The sequence below is a fragment of the Plectropomus leopardus genome, chromosome 1 (assembly GCF_026936395.1).
Source record: "Plectropomus leopardus strain MGB_pleo_1.0 chromosome 1, ASM2693639v1, whole genome shotgun sequence".
Taxonomy (NCBI): Eukaryota; Metazoa; Chordata; class Actinopteri; order Perciformes; family Serranidae; genus Plectropomus; species Plectropomus leopardus.
Window position 1 is genome coordinate 9,335,761 of NC_142176.1, and position 22,880 is coordinate 9,358,640.

The following is a 22,880-nucleotide window of genomic DNA, read 5'->3' on the forward strand; positions in this document are numbered from 1 at the left end:
CAGTGCAGAAATAATCTGTGTTACAAGGTAAAGTCTTGCATTCAAATGCTTTTATAAAAGTACACTGTGAAGGATTTGGGGGCATTTGTAGGCAGAAATGGAATATGCTTGCAGCAGCCACATACCTGTTTCTAGGATTTCAAGACATTTGTAGGACTTTAAGATGATCCTAGGGTTTAGGACATTTCATCATAATATACTTAAAATACCAAAAGTGAAAGTATGTATTATGCTTTTATTAAAAATCTATATAATTCATCATCATTTTAATGTTGAGGCTGTTAAAGGTTGAGTTAATTGTAATTAATTTATAAACTGCTGTGTAGCTTTTAACTTTGCCTTTCTAGGATCAGTAATATTGTTTGTTAATGTATAGCATTACATCACAATGTATTTATTAATAACATGATTAATCTAAGTCCAATTTAAGTAAAGTTATCAAATAACTTTCCACTGAAATATAGCAGAGTAGAAATAGTGGAAAAGGAAAATACTCAAGTACAGTATTTAGTACTTACAGTAAATATACTTAGTTACTTTCCAACACTGGCTGACTCGTTTATCAAACTGCTTTAATGATGTTGTATTAAATAAGTCAGGACATCATGAACACTGAAAAATATGCAGGTTGAGCCAAAGATATGAAAATCTGCAGACAGTTTTATTAAATTGACAAATTTTTATCTGTACAGCAAAATCAAACATCACAATGATAAATCTGTTACGGCTTCATATTACATGGCATAATGTCAAAACAAAGACAAACTGCACACCGACAAAGTTTGTTCACGTAGAGACAAAACTGGTTATGATGATGTCCGTCTTTATTTCCTGTTGGTTCGCTCTGATTCAACATCTGACGTCAGCAGAAACATAAAGATCGTTTAGCTGCTGATTTTTATCTGATGATCTATCGGCTTTTAAGGAGAGGCATTTTCTTTTGAAACACAAATGATCTGCAACTTCAGCTTCATTAACTTCTGTAAATGAGCAGAAAATATTGCGTATATGCTGCACACATCACACATCTGTGTGAAACTTCTCAAGTCATTCACAAATTTTAATATTCTACAAAAAGCTGCAAAACATTTGCTAAAAACAAAGTCAATGGTACTGTTCAGAAATCTTTTTACAAATAAATGAGATGAAAGAGGCTCATTTTTCAGTGATGTCACTGCAGATGTGACGTACATCAAGTTAAGTTGCAAGATTAAATATTCATCAATCTGAAAAAAATATTAAAATGCAAAATAATGTTTGTATCTTTGTAGTTACAATTAAAGATACATTTTTCCTGCAAAACAAAAACTGTGGCTCAAAAGTGTGTAAAATACTGTGCAGGGGATAATCCATCTAATTTATTTGTTGTAACATCAGCATAAAACCAAACATCCTTTTAGCTTTTTTTTCTTTAAAATTACTATTTGAAGCATTTATCTAAAATGTATCAAATAGTAATGTAACATTTACATCATGATCGGACACTAAAATGCATTTTTCTGAATGTAAAGTTAGTTTAATGTCATCTGGTTAAATTGACTAAATTACAGATATTTTTGCGCATATGAGACACGTACAATTTATGTATCATAGAAGTGAAAATGTACATCTGATATTAGTCAGCTCGACCTTCAGGTGATATTTATATTTAGAAAACAATCAGAAATTCCTCAATCATATATGCAGTCAGTCAAATGCATCTTTGATTTGAACACTCAGATCATATTATTCCAGTTCCCCCAGTCTGCTGCAGACTGACCCACAGTACTGCAATCAAAACAAGTCACGGCTGCTTTAGTTTTTGGCCACATGGGGGCAGCAAAAAAGACTGGAAGCAGAGGGAACAGCTGACCTGGCTCTGTCCGCCTGGCCTCCAGTAAGTGCACCTGGCTTTAAAGCCAATTTTCGCAGTGGCCTTGCAATACCTGGGGTCCCTCATGTGATGCCATGGAGCTCAGAACGACTTTTTTGATTGATTTACATTTGAAAAGAGACGTCTGTAAATCAGTGGACACATTTTTGTGAGCGACAAAACCTCGGTGAAATGACTCATTTCACTATTTAGTTTTAATTAATTTAGTATGATAACATTTGGAAAGTCTAAAAGAGCCACAAGATTAAATTATTTGATCGCCATTCAAGCTAGTGAAGCACTAAGTCCATGCTCTATGGGCCCCTCAAGGCAGAAGGTGCGGGTACTTTCATACCGAAGACATAAAGTGTTTTTTGGGTCATGCGCACTGAGCAGCTCTCATAGGAATGAACAGGGCCCCACCTCCATGGCTGTATCCAGATGTTCTTAATACATCCATGCAGTCCACAGTTAAATATCGACACCTCTACACAGTGGTGCTGGCAGCTAGAATCCTGCGTGCACTGTGCTTACATCTATTTTTTTTATTTTTGACAATTTCATACAGTTGGGAGTTCTGGATAAGCAAAGCTAATATACTATCTTCCATCTCTCTGCTAATCACAGGATAGTTGTCAATCAGCTGTCGACGAGCTGTCTGTTTGCAGCTCAGTCGATGTGACGCATCGTCCGCTGCGCAGAGGATTGTGGGTCACCAGAAAAGCATGCTAGCTTGCAAACTGGAAAATCTGACCAGATGCAAGAGAACATCCTGGCATTTTTGGCTTAGTGTATTTGACATACCTTTAATTGGACATACTAGATTTGGCAAACTAAACAGTATGATAGTATGGGTTTTGGAGCACACAGATAATCTCTGCCGTTGTTCCCCGGGCTGTCGAGTGAATGCTGTTTTCTTTGACACATTGCAACACATCTGTACGTTTTTTTGGCACTGTTTTGAGTGGTTTAGAAAGCCTGTTCACACAAAAACTCTACTCTTCTTTACTCTTGTCTCTAACTTGTAGAGAAAAATGACAGTGAGCATGTGCAGTGGCAATCCTACAGTTTCTGGGGGGTTTCAGACAAAGAAGCTCACCCAGCTCCCCCTGCCTCCAGTGTTCTTACTCAGATAAGCTGTTTTAAAGAAAATGCTGTTATCTCTTGACTCTTTCCATGTTAAACGGCTTTTCAAAAACTTCAAAACCTTTGACTTGTATGTGCCTATTTCAGACAGCGTTTTGTCTCACTTCTAAAGTTTATCTACTGTTTTATCTACTGTCTGTTTGTAGACATGCAGGGGTGTAAATGCAGTTTAACCCTTTGGAACCTGAGCAGCAAATTGGACTGATCTCTTTGAAAAATATGGGAGGAAGGCAATGAGCAATGAAAGAAAAAATGAGCAAGAAATTAGTAAAAAAAAAAAAAAAAGTACAAGAAAATTACCTGAAAACTGTGGGGAAATGGGAAAAAAAGAAAAAGAAAAGCAAAGTGGAAAAAAACAATCAAGGCAGGCAATAATTAAAGAAAAAAATGAAAAAAGCTTAAAAAACAATAATTTTGTAACATAATTTTCAAAAGTATGATGATTATGATTTTTTTTTCCCTAGACATTTTTCCCGAGATTTTTAAAAATAATTTTCAAAATCTACGAATTTCTTGCATTTTGTGGAACATTTCTTACCAACTTTGGTAAGAAACCCATGGTTTTGAAAAAAATCACACAAATTTCAGAATTTGCTCAGGGTTTAAAGGTCGAATTACTTACTAAAACATAAGTGGAAACAAATTTTTAAAAAATATTAGGGCAAAAAAAAAAGTAGAATTTATCCCAAAGGCCTGCAGGGTAAATGAGGCCTGAGGAAAAATCATTTTAATGTGCTAGCAGCTCATTGCAGATTTTATAGTGAAGTCTGACCTCTTGCAGGACATTTATGCATGAATTATTAGATATTTAAAAAAAACTTTGTATGCAGAGCTGTTTAAATGCTATTTCCATGTTAACAATCACTTCCTCCCAACTGCGCTTGTTTGCTGACAGGCAGGTTGTTCGGTTATTAAATGCAGAAAATGAAGCCTCTCTGTGTGTTAGGTGGCAGATTGTGTTCATTAAAGGCAACAGAGAACAGGGGAGCAACACAAACATCCAGAATAATCTAAAACTTGATGTATGCCTGGCGAGCCGGACGAGATCCTGCAGTGAGGAGGACTTCATGACTGATGAGAAAATGTTTTGAAGCAACGGGAACATCTCAAAGAATTTAAAGTTTTGTTGCTCCGTGTGCGATTCAGGCAGCCGCAGTCATTTATAAAGAAACAATCTCCTGTTGCTCTACATGCTCCAGTCTCCATTAAATATCACAAAAAAGCATCAGGACTCGACGAGTGAAAAGCGATCCTAACCTCAGAAGCAGCAGCCCTCAGTCACATCATGAACAGCGCTTATTTAGAAACTTAAAGGACGAACTCAAATCCGACCCCGAACATCCTCGGCACAAGCTGATTTGTTGGAGAATACGATCATCTTTGAAAAAACGCTCCAATCAGACGATCAGTTTGGAGATGCCCAAATGAAGATTTCTTTGAGAGTTGGGGGGCTGCAATATTTGCATTTGATGCAAATATTCAGCTGCAGCCAATAATCAGAGGAGCTCCAGATGTGGACTCTGGCGTTGGCACTGTGCAGGGTGGCTGGTCACAGACCGGGCGTCTGAGAGAGGAGGAGAAGGAGAAGAAGGAGGAGAAGAAGGAGGAGGAGGAGGAGGGGGGGGGGGAAGAAGAAGGTGCGAGGAGTCAGTCTTGTGTCCGAGCTCTTGTCCTCTACCGGTCCTTCAGTTCTCTTGTCACTCGCTTGGTGATGCGACCGCACAGCAGCCCCACCAGGAAGAGGACGCACACGCTCAGTGCGATCATGAGCAGTATGTAGTTCTTGGAAGGTGATGTCATCACCTGCACGGCCAGGTCTGAGAAGCCCTCTGCCGGCGCCACCTGCAGGGCCGACAGAAAGGTTCACATCGTTATACAGCCTTTTAGTCATACTAGCTGTCTGACTTTAGGGACGTCCAGCCTGAAATATCTTGGCAAACAGTGAAGGGAGTAAAATGACATTTTGTGAAAACATTCGAGATTCTGTAGCTCAGATGGTAGAGTGGGTCGTCTACTAATCGGAAGATAAGCAGTTCGATGCACAGCCGTCCACATGTTGGGCAAGATACTGGCTATTCCATCTGTGTTTCGTGTGATTGGTTATTGAGTAACAGGTAGCCTTGGCCACCAGTGTGTGAATGTGTGTTTGAATGGGTGAATGTGCCTCATTGTGTAAAGGTGCTTTGAGGTGGTCGAATGACAAGAAAAGTGCTATGTATGTGCAAGTCCATTCATCAGGGTTTTCCTACAGCTTCAGGAAGAGACTGAGAGAGTGAGATTGAAGAATTAAGATCAATTTTACAGCAACCAAAACTGAAGAAAAAAAAACACGAGCCAGCCTCCATCACTTAGGGTTAGTAACACTTTCATCAAAATGTTCTTTGTTATATAAAACATGACTTTTTTGTCTTGTGTTTGACACAAGGAAGAACTGCAAGTATCTGACATTTGTTTCCAAGTTTTCTTGGTTAGTTTCTCACTCTGCTTATGGGACTCCACTGCCTTCACTTCCATCGGGCTGAGTTTGAAAAACTTTTTGCATAAAATACACAGAGCCTCATATGCATTGCCTTGTACCTGTTTCCGTCATGCAGAAAAATCTTGGTTGAATAGCCAATTTATGTGATACAATAATTCATCAGGGCCTGCAAGTAAAACCGTCTCCTCTTGGTGTTTTACCTTTGCAGCGTAGCTCCACATGTCGATGCGGTCTTGAAGTCTTTTCTTACACTCCGGCTGCAGACGAACTCTCTTGTCCTGTAACGCCTCCATCAGGCACGACATCTCTGGACGGACAGAGGGAGCAACAAAAAAAAGACATTCAGACTCGGTGGAGAATCTTACTGAAAGCACTAAAAAAAATCCGCCCAAACCGACACAATATAATGCACTAATCTAAATATATTGTGTAAAAGCACCCACGTCGTCCTCTGCCGGGCGTGATGGCGGCACAGTGGTGTTTGAGGTCCAGAGCGCACGCTGTGTGGAGGACCGGGTCCACAAAGATGTCTGCTTTACTCTCCTTCAGCATGTTCAGGACCTCCTGAAGGGAGGAAGAAACAAAGACAGAAGGAAGAGGAGGATGGAGCAAACACAGCTGAGTTTCTGCACCAACAACAAATCCATTTAGACAAAGAGAAAAATAGTTTAAAAAATGTTAAAAAAAAAAAAAAAGCAGGCCACCACAGAGAAAGAATAAAATACATTTAAAATGTTTTCCAACAACGGTCCATTAATCCTAAAAAACTTGTGTCAATGTTTTCCTAAGCAAACCACCGGCCTGTTGGTTAACTAGTGCATTTATTTATGACACCTGAACACACCAACACCTTTAAAAACAGTATTTCAAGTTTTTAACTAAGTCGAGTACCTTAATATCAAAAAATATCAAGTCATGGTGCACTGGACTAAATTATTTTTACCTTTTTACAGGCCTCCTGCTTGATTTTCAGCAAGTTGACTTTCAGACACTCTTCCACCTGACCCGTCTGCTCCTGAGCTGCTGCCTCCTCCGCACACAACCTGGAGATCTGCAGGAGCAACAGAGGAGAGGAGGAGAGAGAGAGAGAGAGAAAAGAGGAGGGGAGAGGGGAAAAGGACACAACAGGAGAGAGGAGAGGAGGAGAGGAGGAGAGGAGGAGAGGAGAGGAGAGGAGGGGGGAGGAGGAGAGGAGAGGAGGAGAGGGGAGGAGAGGAGAGGAGAGGAGAGGAGTGGAGAGGAGAGGAGAGGAGAGGAGAGGAGAGGAGAGAGAAGAGAAGACAGGATGCAGGAAAGGACAGTGGAGAGGAGTGAAGAGAAAAGAGGAGATGAAACAAAAGAGAGAGGAGGGTAGCGAGGAGAAGACACAAAAGAGGAGAGAAGGATGATGCAAAGAAAAAGAGGAGACAGGAAGTCAGCAACAGGGGGAAATAATCAACGGAAATCAATATTTGGTTAAATGTAGAGATCCAGAACAGATGATTGTGTGTGTGTGTGTGTGCGCGCGCGTGCGTGCGTGCGTGTGTGTGTGCATGCGTGTGTGTGTGTGTGTGTGTGTGTGTGCGCGCGCGTGCGTGCGTGCGTGTGTGTGTGCATGCGTGTGTGTGTGTGCACCTCCTCTGTGCAGTGCATCTGCAGCTGTGGGTCGAGTCTGTAGTCGAGGGCTGACTCCTGCAGAATCACTCTGATCTGATCCTCACAGTCTGAAGACAAACGCTGAACCAAACCCCAGCCAGAAAACACTCGATTTAACACAACCAGCAGCAGCAGTGTGCCAGAAATCAATCTTTCTCTTTTTACTAGTCCCATTAAATATGAGCTTATTTAAAAGGCATCGTGAAACACTAATTGAGGGAGTGTGTGTTTTTATGATATTCTAATATTAACGTTTTCTCTCAGAGGATTTAGGAGGCTGACTGTGATGTCGTTGTGGTCTGACCTGGTCGGCGTATTTGAGTTTGAGGCAGGCGATGACCTGACCCTCCAGCTCGCTGTCTTCGCTCGCCTTGTTCAGGATAGGCTGGCAGAACTTTGGGATGTCGGCTCGACAGGCTTTTCTCAACACCGGGTTCAACCTGTAGTCTGCGGGAGGAGGAAGAGGAGGGTGGAGGTGTGTCAGTGAGGTTAACATTGAGTCCGATCAGGTTCAGATTCACTACATCTTCTTTAATGTCAGTAAACATTTTACTGACCGGTGTTCTGCGTGATCTGTCTCTTGGTGATCATCTGTTTACATTTGGGATCCATCAGCTCGCTGTTCTTGTTCTGTTTCAGACACTGAAGAACGTTTCTGGCATCCGCGTCCGTACAGAACCGCTGCAGGAGAGAAACAACCAAGCCGCTTAAAGGAGCTTTCTGTCATTTTATCACAGCTGCTGAGTTCTGGGATCAAGGTGACAGCTCTTCTTTGTTTGATCACTTCAGCGCTTTTCTTCTTCCTCCTCCTCCTCCTCCTCACCTTGATCATCTGCTTGCAGACTCTCATCAGCTGGTAGTCGAGCTCGGGGTCGGTCATCTCCACCTCCTGCAGCCTGAAGATCCGCTGGTGGCAGCGCTGACTCAGCTGCTTCTTCTGCTCCTTCAGACACTCGATCATCTGAGGAGCAGAAGGAGAGGGAGTGGATCAGGAGGAGGGGAGACAGGAAGAGTCGAACATGACAAACATTACCAAAATGTTTGTAATGTTTGTGATTTTCAGCTGTTTCTCTGGTGTCTGATGCTCCTCACCTGAGCGTTTCCGAAGGCCACGTTTGGACACAGACGACTGATGTCGGACTTACAGGGATCGTATAACTCCGGTTCCAACCGGATATCCTCCGACTGAGAGGAGAGAAGAGGAGAATCATACTGTAAGTTTTTTCTGACAAATGTTAATAAAACGGTTGCTACAAACTTTTACAGTCTTACAGCAAACTGAGTAATTGGGTCCAACAAAAAACACCGGTTCAAAGTTTCCTTTCACCATAAACCCAAAGTTGAATACTCGCCCTTTTACTCTGCCTGTCTGAAGGGGGAATATCACGTCGCTCTGTTCTGCTGACGTGTTAAATGTTAAATGTCACACCAGGGGCCAACGCTGTTGAGTTAAACGGATGCCTCTTTTGATTCTGCGACACTGGCATGCAGTCTAAAATCACACACTGGAGCAGTGCTTTTTGTTTCTGTTTAAAAATGCATATACCGCATGAAGATGGGACGTAGTCACTGCGTGATCTCTGTGTAAAAGGGAATATGGAAGCATGTTATGCACAGCTGATACAGACTCTGTCTTTGTACCAGCTTCACTGTGTGCATTTTGAGTTTTGCAGGTTATGTTTTGCCGAGTTTGGAAGCATATAGGCGATATTAACTGGTACTGAATTAATTAACTGTAACTTTTTACCCCCAAGATGCACTGATTTGATTGATTTATTGTAATATCAAATGCAAAAACACCCACAAGGTTGCTTCTCTGCTTTGCATTGCCTCTGGTACGATGAGGTATTCATTTTCATCATTTTTAAACATATTGTAGTTTTTTTGTTTTTCTTTCAAAAGAAAGTAGCTTCCTTGGTCAGTGTAGCAGCATGTGGGAGACATGCTGAGCAGTGTCCGTGCCTCGTGTATTTCAGAATTTCAGTATTTTAGCAATTAGTGTGAGTTTTGTGTGTCTGTGTCTGTGTGTGTGTGTGTCTGTGTGTGTGTGTGTGTGTGTGTGTGTGTCTGTGTGTGTGTGTGTGAGGTACCATCTCCAGCTCCTCCACTCGCAGCTGTTTACGACATTTCAGTGAAACCCGCTGCTCCCTGGCCTCCTGCAGCGTGTCGTTCCTCACCGTGGTGCTGAGACAGATGACAACATCCACCCTGCAGCGCGGTGGACGGACAAAGTGTCAATTATGTCAATTTAAATCTGAACAGCTGGATGCAGAAAACACTTTGAACTAACTGGCTGCTCACAAAGATCAGACCAAAGGGAAGAAGAAAAAAGATTTCCAGTTTTCTGGACGTTTTCATGAATATCAAACTCACTTTTTCTTGATGTTCGGACACAAGCGGAGGACGTCTTCCTTACAGGCCATCTTGAATTTATAGGAGAACCGGAAATCCTTCATTTGAACCTGAAAGTTGAGCATTTATTAATATCGCTCATATTAAACAGCAACAATCCCAGAAACTCTTTTTCATCAGCCTCTATCAGTTTCCCCTTTTTTCCCTCTTTTTCCTGCTTCATCTTGTAAGAGTTTAATATCACTGAGGGAACAATTAAAGTTTCACACTTTTATAGATACAAGCTGAGCGAGTCGGTGTTTTCATGAAGGACCATCTGTCAGCCCAGAGAGATTAAAATAGAGTCAGCTGTTTCAGATGGAAACAGAAGGACAAAAACTGATAATATTCACAAACTTGTTGCGGCTGGAGATAAAATGATATTTTAACATAAAAATATCTTGAAACTAAATGTAATTCTAATGTGAATCATGTATGGTAGAGTTCAAACAAACACACCTTTGCCAAAACTGCAAAATTTTAAACTAAAATTTAACTCCACTCTAAATAAAATGTGTAGAAATGTTTCCAAATAACAGTAAACACTTGTGCCTTCGCTGAACTTTACGCCAAACTTCACTTAAATCAGTTTCTCAGAAATAAAAAGTAATAAATAAATAGGTCTCAGGACTGAAAATCTGCTCACCCGTAGCAACAAAATGGAAAAGAGACACAGAAATATGATTTGGATTTAGTGTCTCCCAGATCAGTTAACTGAGGGTGAAAACTGACGTTTGAAGTTTACTTTTTTATTTTAAGAAAGAAGTTAAAGTGAAACTAGAAAAAAAGTAAAAGCGGAAACAGACGACTTTTTAACTCCCCGTACCCGGAGGAAAGCAAGGTTACATTACATGGTGTCATTTTTCTATAGCCATGACATTGTGTGATCAACATTTACTTCAAAATGACAAATAAAAGCAAAAACAGACGTTTACATGTTTACTGACCAGCTGGAAGTGTGTAACGCCCACTGAACACTTGTCGTTCATCTCCTTCTGGTGTTTATTCTGAACCAAACACTCCATCAGATCACCTGTATCGATCTGGTTATCAGCTACGTCCTGCACACACACACACACACACACACACACACACACACGTGTTAAAAATGACTGAATGAATGTCAAAATACAACATCCAATCAGTGCAGCTTAGTTTTAAACGCTTTGCATCTTTTTCATTTTAAAAACATTTATTTCACCCATCTTTAATATGTTTTATAATTATTGACTTCATTAGCTTCTTTTTCTTTGCTCTTATTGTTTTTATTGTGACAATAAAAACACTGTATGTGAAAACCTGCTCAACAATTATTTCATTGTACATTTTTGCCATCGCCACAAATGTAGAATTTGTGGCGCAGCAACTTTTAGAGAGTACTGAGTTATATTTTGTGTACACCCTCTACTGTATGTCTTTGTGTGTACACAGGAGATGCATGTACTCACGTGGCAGTGTGCCTGAGTGACGGGCTCACAGGCTCTGATGAGCAGAGCGTCGATCTGGATGTCCTGCAGCAAAACGGAGACAAAACGTGCAGGTGAGACTAAACACACGAGCTGCTCAGGTGAACATTTATTTCAGCTTCATATTAATGACCTCTGACTCCAGTTCAGTCAGGTTCCCCACGACCTCCCTGCAGGCCGACACCAGATCCTCCAGATGATCCTGCAGACACTCCAGCTCCTGAACAAACATATGGATTTGGGAAAAGGTCAGTAAAGTTTAAAGGATTAGTAGTTTAATTATTACAACCTAAAAAAAACAGCCAAACAGGGGACGCTCAAACATCCACCACTGGGTAAAAAGTAAAAACTGTAGTAGCAGGTGTAGGCAGTAGTAAGAGTACATGTCCGTCTCACCTGTCCAGTGTCCGTCTTCTCACTGCACCACTTGCCGAGGTCGGTCATGCAGCGTTTCTGCAGCTCAGGGTCCAACTTCACATCCAGCGCCCTCTGATGGAGAATCCTCTGAACCTCCACCTTACAGTCCCGTGATAACTGCAAACACACACACACACACACAGACACACACACACCCACACACACACACACACCCACACACACACACACACACACACACACACACACACACACACACACACACACACACACACAAGCTTGAACTCGAGCCTAAAAATACTGGATTATTGAGGCCGACACCTAAACTCAATTTTCTTGCTACTTATCAGTCAACACGTGCACATAACAGTATATCTGTGATAAGCTAATATTAGCTGATAATACTGATTGTAGTATGCATTACACAGATCTCTAATGCTGCATAAAGAGTTACTGTCATTCATTAATTTTGGACTTGTCATTATCATTAATGCCAACATCCAAGTCATACTTTAGTATGACGAGGACTCTTTCCTGAAGCTCTGACAAATCAGCCTCCCCCCACACTGCCACTCTTCAAGTCTTAGTTTTTACTTTAATCCTTCCTCTAAATGCAGTTTCTTTTTTTAAAATCTAAAACATCCACTCCAGAAACTTCTTAGGATTTCCCAACATTTCTCTTGCCGTACTCCTGGCTGCGGTTCTGTCGCTGTGGTCTTACTCGCCCCCTGTCGCTCTGGCTGATGTAAAACGCATCACAGTGCACCTACGCAGGACAGTCGGCCCCGATAACAAATACCCCGTATACTGAGAAATACAGAGAGCTGCCCTTGCTGGCGAGCTTAATCTGCATTGTGTGGAGGGATTTAATGTATCTGACATCCATTTATTTGTTAAAATCCCACACTTCAGCTTTTAAGTCGATCCGCTGCCTAAAACATTTACTGGAAGTGTGTTTAGCTCAAAAGCAAGTCTTAAACAGCTCTTTGAAGAAGTGTGAACACACTCTGAAGGTCTGAAACAAGCACACAAACACAATGATTACTGAGACCATATAATCATATCTAATCAAGCTGTCGAAGGTCCTCTCACTGATGAGTGTAATTTCCAAAATCAGGGCCAAGTGGACCTTCCTGCTGAGAAACTGATTACATGAGTATCAGGGCCAAGAAGAGCCAGATATCATCACATTCATTTGGCAGACGCTGTTTTTCAAACTGCGTCCCTCTGAAACAAACATCTTAAACGATGTTACGTGTTTCGGTGCGAGCACTCTGACTTTGTCTGCTTCTTTTAGAAATGCTGGGAGTTGTGGTCTGAAAAGGAGGAACTGGATGCAAGGTGCAGTTAGCGACAAACTTTGCACAGATACGAGTCAGTGTAGTCAAGATCAGACATTTTAGGGGACATAAACATCAAAATCATATTTTTAAACAAAGGTGGACTTTAAACATCTGTTACCACTAAATGAAAAAAAAAACCAAAATGTATGGTGTTTGGTGGTATTAGGGCTAATTGCAAATTTATATAGTGTTGAAATTGAAAGAGTGTATGAAACAATTTTTTGGTAGTAATTATAAGTCATTAAGTCTGTTGGAGGTAACACATAGAATATATTAAACAGAAATAATCTAAATCTACTGCTGAGCAACAGATGTCTGTATATTATTGCACTGCTCACTTGTAACGCCATATATATCTTTCTGTGCTGAAATTTTGGGAGATGCATATAAAACAAATCTAGACCCTATAATTAAACTTCAGACAGCAGCTCTTAGGATAATACATAAAGATGATTCTACAAATATTATTTAGAGAAAATTTGTAGACATTGTGTCTTTAAAAACACTGCAAATATTTTTCGAGTTGTAAACAAAAGTCATCTGGTTTTTAAACTGAGAGAAGGAAATTATAATTAAAGAGGGTTGTTTATTGTTGAAGCATGTGAACGAATGTAAAATCTAGATGTATTTCAGGTTTGGGAGTCATATTATGGGATAGACTCAGCGATGAGTTGAAATTTTGTTGTTCTCTGATGAGTTTTTAAAACGTAAAAGGATTACAAATTACAATGTAAAATGATTATATTGCAAATTAATTCAAGATATATTATAGTGTGAAATAATAGAGGATTACAGTTTAGAGTATAATGTTTTTTTTAATAAATGTATTTATTCTGTTTCTTTGGTGTTGCTGTTATTCTGGGTTATCCTTCGGTTGATTTAGGATAGCCTTGGGCTTCAGCCCGTTCCTTTTTCGGTTAATGATTGTAGAACTTGTGAGAAATAATCTGCTTCTCATGATGCATGTCACCCAAATAAATTATTCATTCATGCAACATCAGCATGTTATCACTGTCACTGTGAGCACATTTAAAGTTAACGTTTAGCTCAGAGCGTCACTGCGTCTAAATATGGAAAAATAATGAAGCCTGCTTGTAGTTAATGAGCTACAGGATGAAAAATCGCTGACGTCATCCATCAGCTCTCTAACAGATCTGATGATTTGGGATTTTGGTTGCTGTTGTCGGTGAGCTGTTGTGTGTTTAGACAGAGTGACACACTGGCACTTCTTGGCCTTGATGTGCAGCAGGAAGTCACACAAACACACTCCATCAAATCACTTTGGTCCATCAGAGACTGGTCATCCATTTAACCCTTCACCGGGATCAACGCTAACTGATTCAGGTGAAGCATCGACCACGTACCTGCTCGGCCGAGTTTACCTGTGAAATTTAAAAACACCAGAGTTACAGCTGCTCGTCCTGCTGTCAGAGAGACCGAGCATCCACACACACACCGGACCCGTTAATCAGACAATACACTCTTCCTGCTGTCACATGTAAAGGACGCAGAGCGATCCAGCATTAGAATAAACAGAGTGACTGAGTCTGATGTCATCGTACCCGCCGTCCCTGCTCCTCGGTGCGGTAGGCGTGGCGGTACAGGCAGGAGAAGACGGCGCCCGGCGGCATCAGCTCGCTGGTCTCGTTCCAGCCGTGTGTGTGGCAAAGTCGAGCAGCGTCACCCTGACACTTTTTATAGAGGATGGGGTCCAGTCTGAGAGACAGAGACAGAGACAGGGACAGGGACAGAGACAGGGACGTCATTAGTGTTACACCATCAGATGACGTCTTTTTCCCTCCACGTCAGTGAAGCATTAGAGCCATGTGAAAACAAATTATACAGATTAAAGTCATGAATTTGGGATTAATGCCAATATTCTGAGACCCAGATTTAGATTTCTGACGGAGAAAAAAGTCACAATTTGGAGATTTAAGTCTGAAGAAACAATATTTTTAAGACTTTATTTGCTATTGAGTAGGTATCTGGTATAATTAGTCACATGTTAACTTAACGATCCTCATACTCAATTTAATGCTTAATTTTATTGATTTAGTTATTGTCTTTTAAGTTATTATCTTATCTTGCATTATTTCTATTTTTATTTAGTTATTTATTTTGTGTGACCATTGGGTTTTTCCTTTTTTCTCTCTCTTTATTTTTCGCTTTTTTTCTATCACACACACTTAAGCATGGTCTGTATTTACTGTACTGACCTTGTCATGTCTTTAATAAACCAACACCAGATAGATTACTTTTCCCTGGAGTGCACAAAAAAACATGATTCAGGGAAATGAATAAAAAGTGAGATATCTGTTAAACGCTACATTTTTATTTCTTTTATTTTCTTTGCATGATCTGAACATTAATCTCATGACTCACATTATTATTTTCACATTGCTCTCCTACACTGTTGGTCTCTGGGAAGTTGTGGAGATAACACCTATTGCTCGTTCTTCATATCTCCAGTTCAGTTTTATACAAATCCTTCTGCTCAATTATAATTTTATATCAGTTTCAACTCCAAACTTGATAATATTTTTAGTTTTAAAATACCAATGCTTTGCTTTCATACAAAGTCCGCATTTAGGTCATGTGATGGTAACCAAGCTTTCTCCATACGGTGATGAAGACCCATAAAAAAAGTAAGTAAGTGAACCTTGAGTCGAGATAATTTTGTCAAACTATTATTCCTGAGGTCATGAATGAACTGTAACGTTTGCTTGTTGTTTTTGTGAGTAATGTCAACAGGTGAAGAGCAGACGAACGTCCGCTGCCGACGGATTCAGACTCACTTCCAGTCTCTGGATATGAAATACTGCAGCTCCAGCAGCCGGTGCTCACAGTCCTCCACCATTTTCTCTGTGTACAGGTGCTCCATCAGACACGACAGGATCCTACACGCATGCACACACACACACACACACACACACACACACACACACACACACACACACATCAGATGATGAACCACTGTCTATTAGACATACACTTGTGTTAAAAAAGTTTAAAGAAAAAAATGTGTGTGCAGAGCAAACTCACATTGGGTCTCCGCTGCGGATGTGTTTGCAGGCGGTCTGGATGACGGACTCGCAGGCCTCGTTGAGCGCCCTATCGATTCTGTAGTCAGCTCCGGGGTCGGCCGACTGGATCAGCGTCTGCAGCTGTAGAAACAAAGAGAAAAACATTCAAGGTAAGAAGCTGGATTTCATTTATATTTCATTCATTGAAAAACAACCAATCAAACCACAGTCTATTGATAGGATATAAAAAACCATGATGTGGCAATTCATTTGTTTTATATATATTATATATGACAAAAAACATATTTAATTTTTGTTTTTAAATACTAATTTTCTTTCACAGCATCCCGTAAATTACTAGTATTTTCAAAAAGCAACAAAGCAGCACGTCCAGTTTTAAAATCTCTGTTACAAATATCATGTAGAGAAAGAGCTGTTAATGTTTTTAGAGGACTTCACAGCTGTTATGAACACTGAATATTACAATATTTCTAAAAACCTGAACTGGAAGTTTGATAGTGTAGAAATTCTCCACCAGCAGAGCTCGACAACAAAAGCTGGACCACTGACTGAGCTATAAGAGTAGATTTAGATGTTGATGAGACTCGTTGCCTTTTGAAGTGCTTTAAGAACAATAAACAGTTAAAAGTAGTTAAATTAGTTACTGAATGGATAAAAGCTGAAGCCTGATTGTGCAACTGTAAGAACTATTTCTCCATTTAAATCTATTCAGAAAACTATTAGTGAATTATCTAGAAGAAAATACCTCTCTAGACTTCACACACCAAAAAAGTTCTGCCCCTCAGCCGTTAGTATTAATACATCACAGTGACTGCGGCGTCTTACGGCGCTCTGGCAGACGCTGTCGACGGTGGTGCTGCGGTCGCCGCGTCCAATTCTCATCAGGCAGTGCAGCGTGCGGCCTTTGCGGTGCAGGCCGGAGCAGTGAGCCTCGATTTCTGTCCGGCAGTGCAGCACGATCTCCGGACTCAGAGAGAAATCCTCCATCAGCATCCGCCTGTAGTCCAGCATCTCCCCCTGACATTCGCCGCTGACAGGACGACCTGCACGCCACAAGATCGATCCATTACTCAAACAGTTCAGCCCTGATAACATTTTGTTTTTGCTTCAAGCTTCATTAAATTACTTTTTTGGCCACTTGGGGGCTGCACCGCACCATGTATACACAACACTGACATATTACCACTAAACACGACTAATATTTGAGCCTTTCTACAAATCCAGTAGACACGGAGCATTCATGCGGAGTCATATTTGTGTCCATCAGATAAATCAGTCAAATTTTTACTCTCCTTTTAGCTCTATTTTGGTCTTCACCACCTTCAGAGAAAAATATCTGGCTCTTTAGCTGTTAAATTTTCTGCTGCCTTCATCAGTTAGCTGCTAACTTTGTCAGGTATGTTTAATGACCAGCCTGTAGAAAAAGTAACATTTTAAGCACACGTGCACATTTATTGACTTTTAATGCTAATTCAGAGAGCATTTTTAAAAGAGCCAATCAGCATTTGTTTTAATCAGGATGCTGAGGAGCCAACACATACTTGAAATGGCATACACAGGCCTGGTTAAAAGCATTTTATCATTAAACATAACAGCATGGTACAGCAACTTGAGTGCAAAGAGCAAAAACAAGTTGTCTAACATTGTCAGCATCGCTGGGAGGGTGATAACTCAGCAATATACTGCATTTTCCATTGCTGTACAAGAAGGGCAAACATATAATTGCAGATGTCTCACATCAATTACACATTTAGAGTTTGAGCTTCTCCCATCTGGCTGTCAATTTAGGGTCCCACAAACCAGTCGTAACATTTATCAGAAGTCCTTTATTCCCCACGCTATTCAGACAATGAGCACAGAATAACCGTATTAGGGAAAGTACTATTTTGTAAAATGTGCTCTCTTTTATATTTATATAATTTATTGCTCCTGCCTGTTTACACTATTGTATCTTGTATATTGTACATTTGTGTTTTTTATGTATTATATATGTACGTTTGCTGTGTCTGAGCGAAGCCAAAGACAATTTCCACTGAGGCGAACAACAAAATCAGTCTGTCAGTCAGTCTAGTTTAAAGTTTAAAGTTTTTTCCAAGCCTTGCAATAAAACAGCCTCCTGCTACTGAAAATGAGGTCTATCTAATTCTCATTTTCCAGGCCTGGAAAAGTGATTATATAAGTAAATCCTTGATGCAGGATGACCACTGCTCTACCCAGCCTAACTTTGGCACGGTGCTGGAAAAATCAAAAAGTTAAAACAAGTAGAAAAGATTTCCACACACTTACATCTATGCAGTGCTTCATTTTATTTTGAGCTTTCTGTCTTTCGGACCTTCATCAGAGCATGCATGCTTTATGCATGTTGTACGCGTGTATGCTCTGATGAAAGTCTCACAGATTGAAAAGCTCAGAATAACGTCAAGCACGGCATAAATGTAAGTGAGCGAAAATCTTTTTATAAGTAAATCCTTTGGAAAAATAATGGAATTTTGTTGTGTTCATGGTATTCATTTTTACATTAATATTCATTGGGTAGCCTTCTACGTTTTACAATATGATGGCGAATATGCCATCATATTGCAATATCTAACATTTGGAGTACAGTGAACTCTACAGTTTTGTCCGTGTACTTAAACATTTTGACTGGTCATGGCAATTTATTATTGGACCTTGAAAAGTCAACGTCTGGAAGCAGAGGTGAAAATCCTTCCTCGACTCACCGCGGTGCACGGCGGCCTCCAGACACAGCAGCAGGTACGACAGCCGGGCCTCGCGGGCTCGCGGCAGGTTGGTGTCGAGGCTGCAGCGCTGCTTCCTCAGGTCCATCTTACAGGCTTTAGCCAGAGAGTAACTGACTCTGTAGTCCTGAGAGATCAGCTTCTGACGTGTGGTCAGAGCGTCACGGCACTGCAGAGGGAGAGGAGCGGATATTAGTCACCCAAACAAGTTTACTGTGATCCCAAAACACAACCGAGCTGCTCGTACCTTTTCTGACATCGCCTCCTCAAACTTGTGATTGAACAGACACTTGTAGACTTTTCCTTCTCCTGCCTGCGTCTGTGGAGAGAAGAGACAAAAGAGACGTTGATACTTTATATTTTAAAGGTAACAGCTAATTAACTTAACCCACCTGGGTTTCTTTGCTATGTTTAAATTGTTTGTTTGCTATTTATCAGGAAAAGGAAAAAGGAAAAGGAAGGAAGGAAAAAAAGGCAATTTTTTAACATTTACTACTGTACTAACTTGACTGAAAATCAAGTATAAAACTCTGTCTCTGTGTATTTTTATGCAGGTTCCAGACATTTTCTATTATTGTAATTTAATTGTTATTTACAACATCTATTGCACGTCTGTCCATCCTGGAAGACGGATCCCTACTCAGTCGCTCTTCTGAGTTTTCTGCCACTTTTTTATACCCTGTTACAGTTTTTTTGGGGGGAGTTTTTCCTCAGATGATGTGAGGGTCTAAGGACAGAGGGATGTTGTATGCTGTAAAGCCTTCTGAGGCAAGCGGTGTTTTGTGATAACAGGCTTTATAAATTAATCGACTTGACTTAATAACTGACAGATGATTATAAACTATGAGCACTTTCTAATTTATGTCTTTTAACAGCCGGAGGTTAGTATTAAACTTGGTTTGAGTAAATTATTGTTATTGTTTCCATTCCAACATTGTTCCTGTGTAATATTTATTTGCTTATATTTTTGGATGGAAACCGAGATGCCGATGAAAGAAACTGATTTTCTTCAATGACGTGTGCATCCTGCAGGAACCAGCAGGGTCTCCTTACGTTCTGGCAGAACCTCTCGCGGTCGTCTCGGCAGGAGAAGTAAAGATGTCTGTCAAGGTGAAAGTCGTCCGACGACAGCTCCGCCACCCGCAGGATCGCCCTCTGACACTCCTCTTTGATTGGACGGACATGATCCTGCTGCTCCGCCTCCCTCACCAAGGCCTTCTCCAGACAGGCGATCACTTCGCCCTGAGAGTGGATGTCCTGACGGGAACATCGAGAAATGAGTAAGTGAATTACACAGGACAAGAAAAGATATAAAAGCCTCAGTCTGAACTCTGAGTCATGTTTTCTTGCTGCCAAACACAAAACCAGAATCTTTGTAGCATCTTAAAAAAGAGACAGTTTTTTACACCTGAGACGTTACATTGAGAATTCAGACCTAAAAATGTAGAACCATACTCCGCTCAGCTCAGCCTTTGATAGTTTCAGTGTCTCACACACACACACACACACACACACACACACACACACACTGACCTTGTGTCCCACGTTGATGCTGCCGCAGCGCAGGTTGTTGATGTCATCTTTACATTTGTCCATGAAGCCGCAGATCAGTCTGTAGTCGCTGAAGATGATGCTGGTCATCTTGGTGATGTACTGGTTGCACTGGTATTCGCTCACGTTGCCACGGTGATCCACCAGGCAGGACACCAGGTAGCCCCTTCCTCGTTCCTCCTCGTTACACTCCTTTATCTGCAGGTATCGAACATGTGACGGGTCAAAAGGACAGACTGAGTGTAAGTTTTAGAAAAAAAGTGTTTGATTGGGTGATCATTTTGACAATACTGTCCTGTCAGTACTGTAACAGAAAAAAAGAGAAAACAGTAATAAAAGGAACAGTGTGTATATTTAAGGAGGATTAAGTGGCATCTAGCTGTGAAAACTGCAGATGGGAACCACCTTAAACTTTTCCAGGTTTGTAGTTCAGGAGGTTTTTTTATCAGGAGCTAAATTATCTGAAGAGGTCTCTGCGTCTCCAAAACAAACCGAGCAGGTGATTTAAACCAGTAAAAACAATGAATTAAGCAGTTTCATGTTACAAATCAGTGTTTCTCCAGCACAGTTTGGCATGTCGCAGATGACCCGCTAGCTCCGTAACTGCTAACCATTTCCCTGACAGCTCAAACTACAGACGCTCAGGAGGTTTTTTACCAGTAGCCAAATTACCTGCAGAGCTCTCCTCCTCTCTAAAACAAATGGACAAGGTGATTTCAACCACTAAATATACAGTTTCACATCACACATCCATGTTTGTCAGCACGCAGTGGAGCGGCATGAATGGCTCTGTCAAGAGCCAGTGTTTGATTTGTCCATTCTGGGCTACTGTAGAAACAAGCCAATGCAACATGGTGATTTCCGTGGATAAGGAACCGCTCCCTCTGTAGATATACTTGGCTCATTCAATGGAAACAAAAACACAACTATTCTTTTTTCATATTATTATAAACTAAAAATATATAGAATAATATGAAAAAATATATTCAGTCTGACACTATATCCTCCTAAACCCTAAACACTAGACCCTTAAGTCCATGCAGTAACCAGTCAGTAAATCTATTAAACTTGATGGGAAATTGTCTCCGGTGCACACTGACCTCAGCGATGGTGCTCTTGCAGACCTCCATGGCCACTGATTCAAACTTTGGATCTGTGGTCAGATTGAGTTTATAGTTCCACAGGAGCTGAGGGAGAGAGAGGAATAAAAACATTACAGCTTCATACAGGAGAGAAATGTGGATTATTCTCAACTACATGTAAAGTAATGAAATGAAAAATGTCTCCCTGTAAGGTTTTCCATTAAATCAGAATTGAGGGAATATGCACTACGAACTGAAGGTAAGGAGTCTGAAGGACGACGGCGGCACTGCACCAAGCAGGAGGGTCTAATAAAAAAATGCTATTGAACTGCTTTATAGAAATGATAGATTCCTTTATTGATGGAGCTTGACACACAGGAACTACAGGTCAGCACATCTTGCCCGCTGCTGCTTCGATCTTGACAATTATTTAAAAATCTATCTCTTTAGTCCCACAAGATTGAACACAAGAAAGTGCGATGCTGCGTGGCGTGAGTGCACTTTTAGCTCGATATTGACTGTGCAGATCAGCTCACAGTATCTGTAAAACCTAACAATGGTCCTTTTTGGATTTCTTGAATTATTTAAAGAAGCTTCCAGATGCCTCTCTTGTCTTTATATTCTCTTCTCTCTTCTTGTCTTTTTGTGTTTATTGTTTTTCTGCCAGCGACGCTCCAGCTGCAGCAGCTGACAGATAACAGCAACTGACAGTCAGGCCGCCCACAAAATAACACCAAAACAAAGCAAGTGCATGTGTGTGCGTGTGTGCATGTGTGCGCGCGCGTGCGTGTGTGTGTGTGTGCGTGTGTGACATGTTAATTGCAGCCAGTGCTGTAATAAAGACAGTCCAAGTGGTCCATTAACCTTGTGGCGTTTCATAAACCGGCCCACCGTTAACTGCAGTGAACTCTGAACAATGAAGATTTATCATGCGGAGGACATTGAGATGAGCTTCACGAGCCTTTTACACAAAAAGAAGTGAAGCCTCAGACTGAATATTAGAGGTGAGAGTAAAGTTGGAGTTTGTGAAGGTCGTCAGTTACAGGTGAAGAGACACTGTTCACATTAAACACAGAGGAGACGACCTTCGATTTATTACTAAACCCAGTAAACATTTACAGATTTTACCTCTCTCCTCTGAATTATCTAAAAGAGGAAAAATGTTCAGCGTGTGTGTGTGTGTGTGTGTGTGTGTGTGTGTGTGTGTGTGTGTGTGTGTGTGTGTGTGTGTTAGGGCTGTAATGGTACAGGGGTCACAGTTTGGTGCCTGCAGAATACTTGGTATGTAAATTGATGCACTAAATGTGGAAGCAAAGCTCACTAGTGCCAGCTCCACTCAGAAACTTTTAGCTTTAAGCAATTAGCAACATCCGCTGATTGGCATATGAGTCAGCTGCGGGTTCCCGGTCAGCTGCAGCCGTGGCTGTTTGTATAAGGCTGCAACAGCAACGGAGAGAGAGTGAAGGACAAGGACGGTGTGTCAGTGCTGCTCCACTGTTGTAGTTAATGTGAAAAAAGAAACATGTCCTACATTCAGCATCAACAGACAACAATAAATGTTTGGGTGCCGAGCTGGAACTAACTGAGACGCTTCCCCTCATGCCCAAGTTTTATTTTTCATTGTTTAATTTAGTTTTATAGCCTGTTGTTGCCTTTTAGAAGTGTTTGTTCAGTGTTCATACAGAGTAAACAGAAGAGTTTGAAATGTTCCTTATACTCCTTTTCCACCAGGTTTTTTACACACAGGTAAACACACCAAAAATAGTTGATAGAGTGCT

At 40.9% G+C, this 22,880-nt stretch overlaps 1 protein-coding gene across 2 annotated transcripts in view; it reads right to left on the reverse strand.

Annotated features, from left to right (window-relative positions):
* Positions 1 to 640: 640 nt before the first annotated feature.
* The window catches only part of LOC121946703 (Golgi apparatus protein 1), a 30,731-nt gene continuing 8,491 nt past the window's right edge, over positions 641 to 22,880 (reverse strand). The window contains exons 3-27 of one of the 2 annotated variants that reach the window (XM_042491400.2): positions 21,121 to 21,207; positions 20,003 to 20,218; positions 19,523 to 19,726; positions 18,717 to 18,788; positions 18,452 to 18,638; positions 16,557 to 16,774; positions 15,730 to 15,851; positions 15,483 to 15,584; positions 14,250 to 14,403; positions 14,052 to 14,069; positions 11,366 to 11,503; positions 11,103 to 11,189; positions 10,952 to 11,014; positions 10,451 to 10,564; positions 9,486 to 9,574; positions 9,203 to 9,320; positions 8,205 to 8,297; positions 7,936 to 8,073; positions 7,670 to 7,793; positions 7,417 to 7,559; positions 7,092 to 7,193; positions 6,421 to 6,528; positions 5,921 to 6,041; positions 5,678 to 5,784; positions 641 to 4,840 (exon numbers count right to left, since the gene is read on the reverse strand). In XM_042491400.2, the coding sequence (XP_042347334.1) occupies positions 4,673 to 4,840; positions 5,678 to 5,784; positions 5,921 to 6,041; positions 6,421 to 6,528; positions 7,092 to 7,193; positions 7,417 to 7,559; positions 7,670 to 7,793; positions 7,936 to 8,073; positions 8,205 to 8,297; positions 9,203 to 9,320; positions 9,486 to 9,574; positions 10,451 to 10,564; positions 10,952 to 11,014; positions 11,103 to 11,189; positions 11,366 to 11,503; positions 14,052 to 14,069; positions 14,250 to 14,403; positions 15,483 to 15,584; positions 15,730 to 15,851; positions 16,557 to 16,774; positions 18,452 to 18,638; positions 18,717 to 18,788; positions 19,523 to 19,726; positions 20,003 to 20,218; positions 21,121 to 21,207 (3,093 nt within the window). In that variant the 3' untranslated portion in view covers positions 641 to 4,672. The remainder of the gene's footprint in view (positions 4,841 to 5,677; positions 5,785 to 5,920; positions 6,042 to 6,420; positions 6,529 to 7,091; positions 7,194 to 7,416; positions 7,560 to 7,669; positions 7,794 to 7,935; positions 8,074 to 8,204; positions 8,298 to 9,202; positions 9,321 to 9,485; positions 9,575 to 10,450; positions 10,565 to 10,951; positions 11,015 to 11,102; positions 11,190 to 11,365; positions 11,504 to 14,051; positions 14,070 to 14,249; positions 14,404 to 15,482; positions 15,585 to 15,729; positions 15,852 to 16,556; positions 16,775 to 18,451; positions 18,639 to 18,716; positions 18,789 to 19,522; positions 19,727 to 20,002; positions 20,219 to 21,120; positions 21,208 to 22,880) is intronic. The other variant, XM_088072810.1, reaches the window with a different exon arrangement.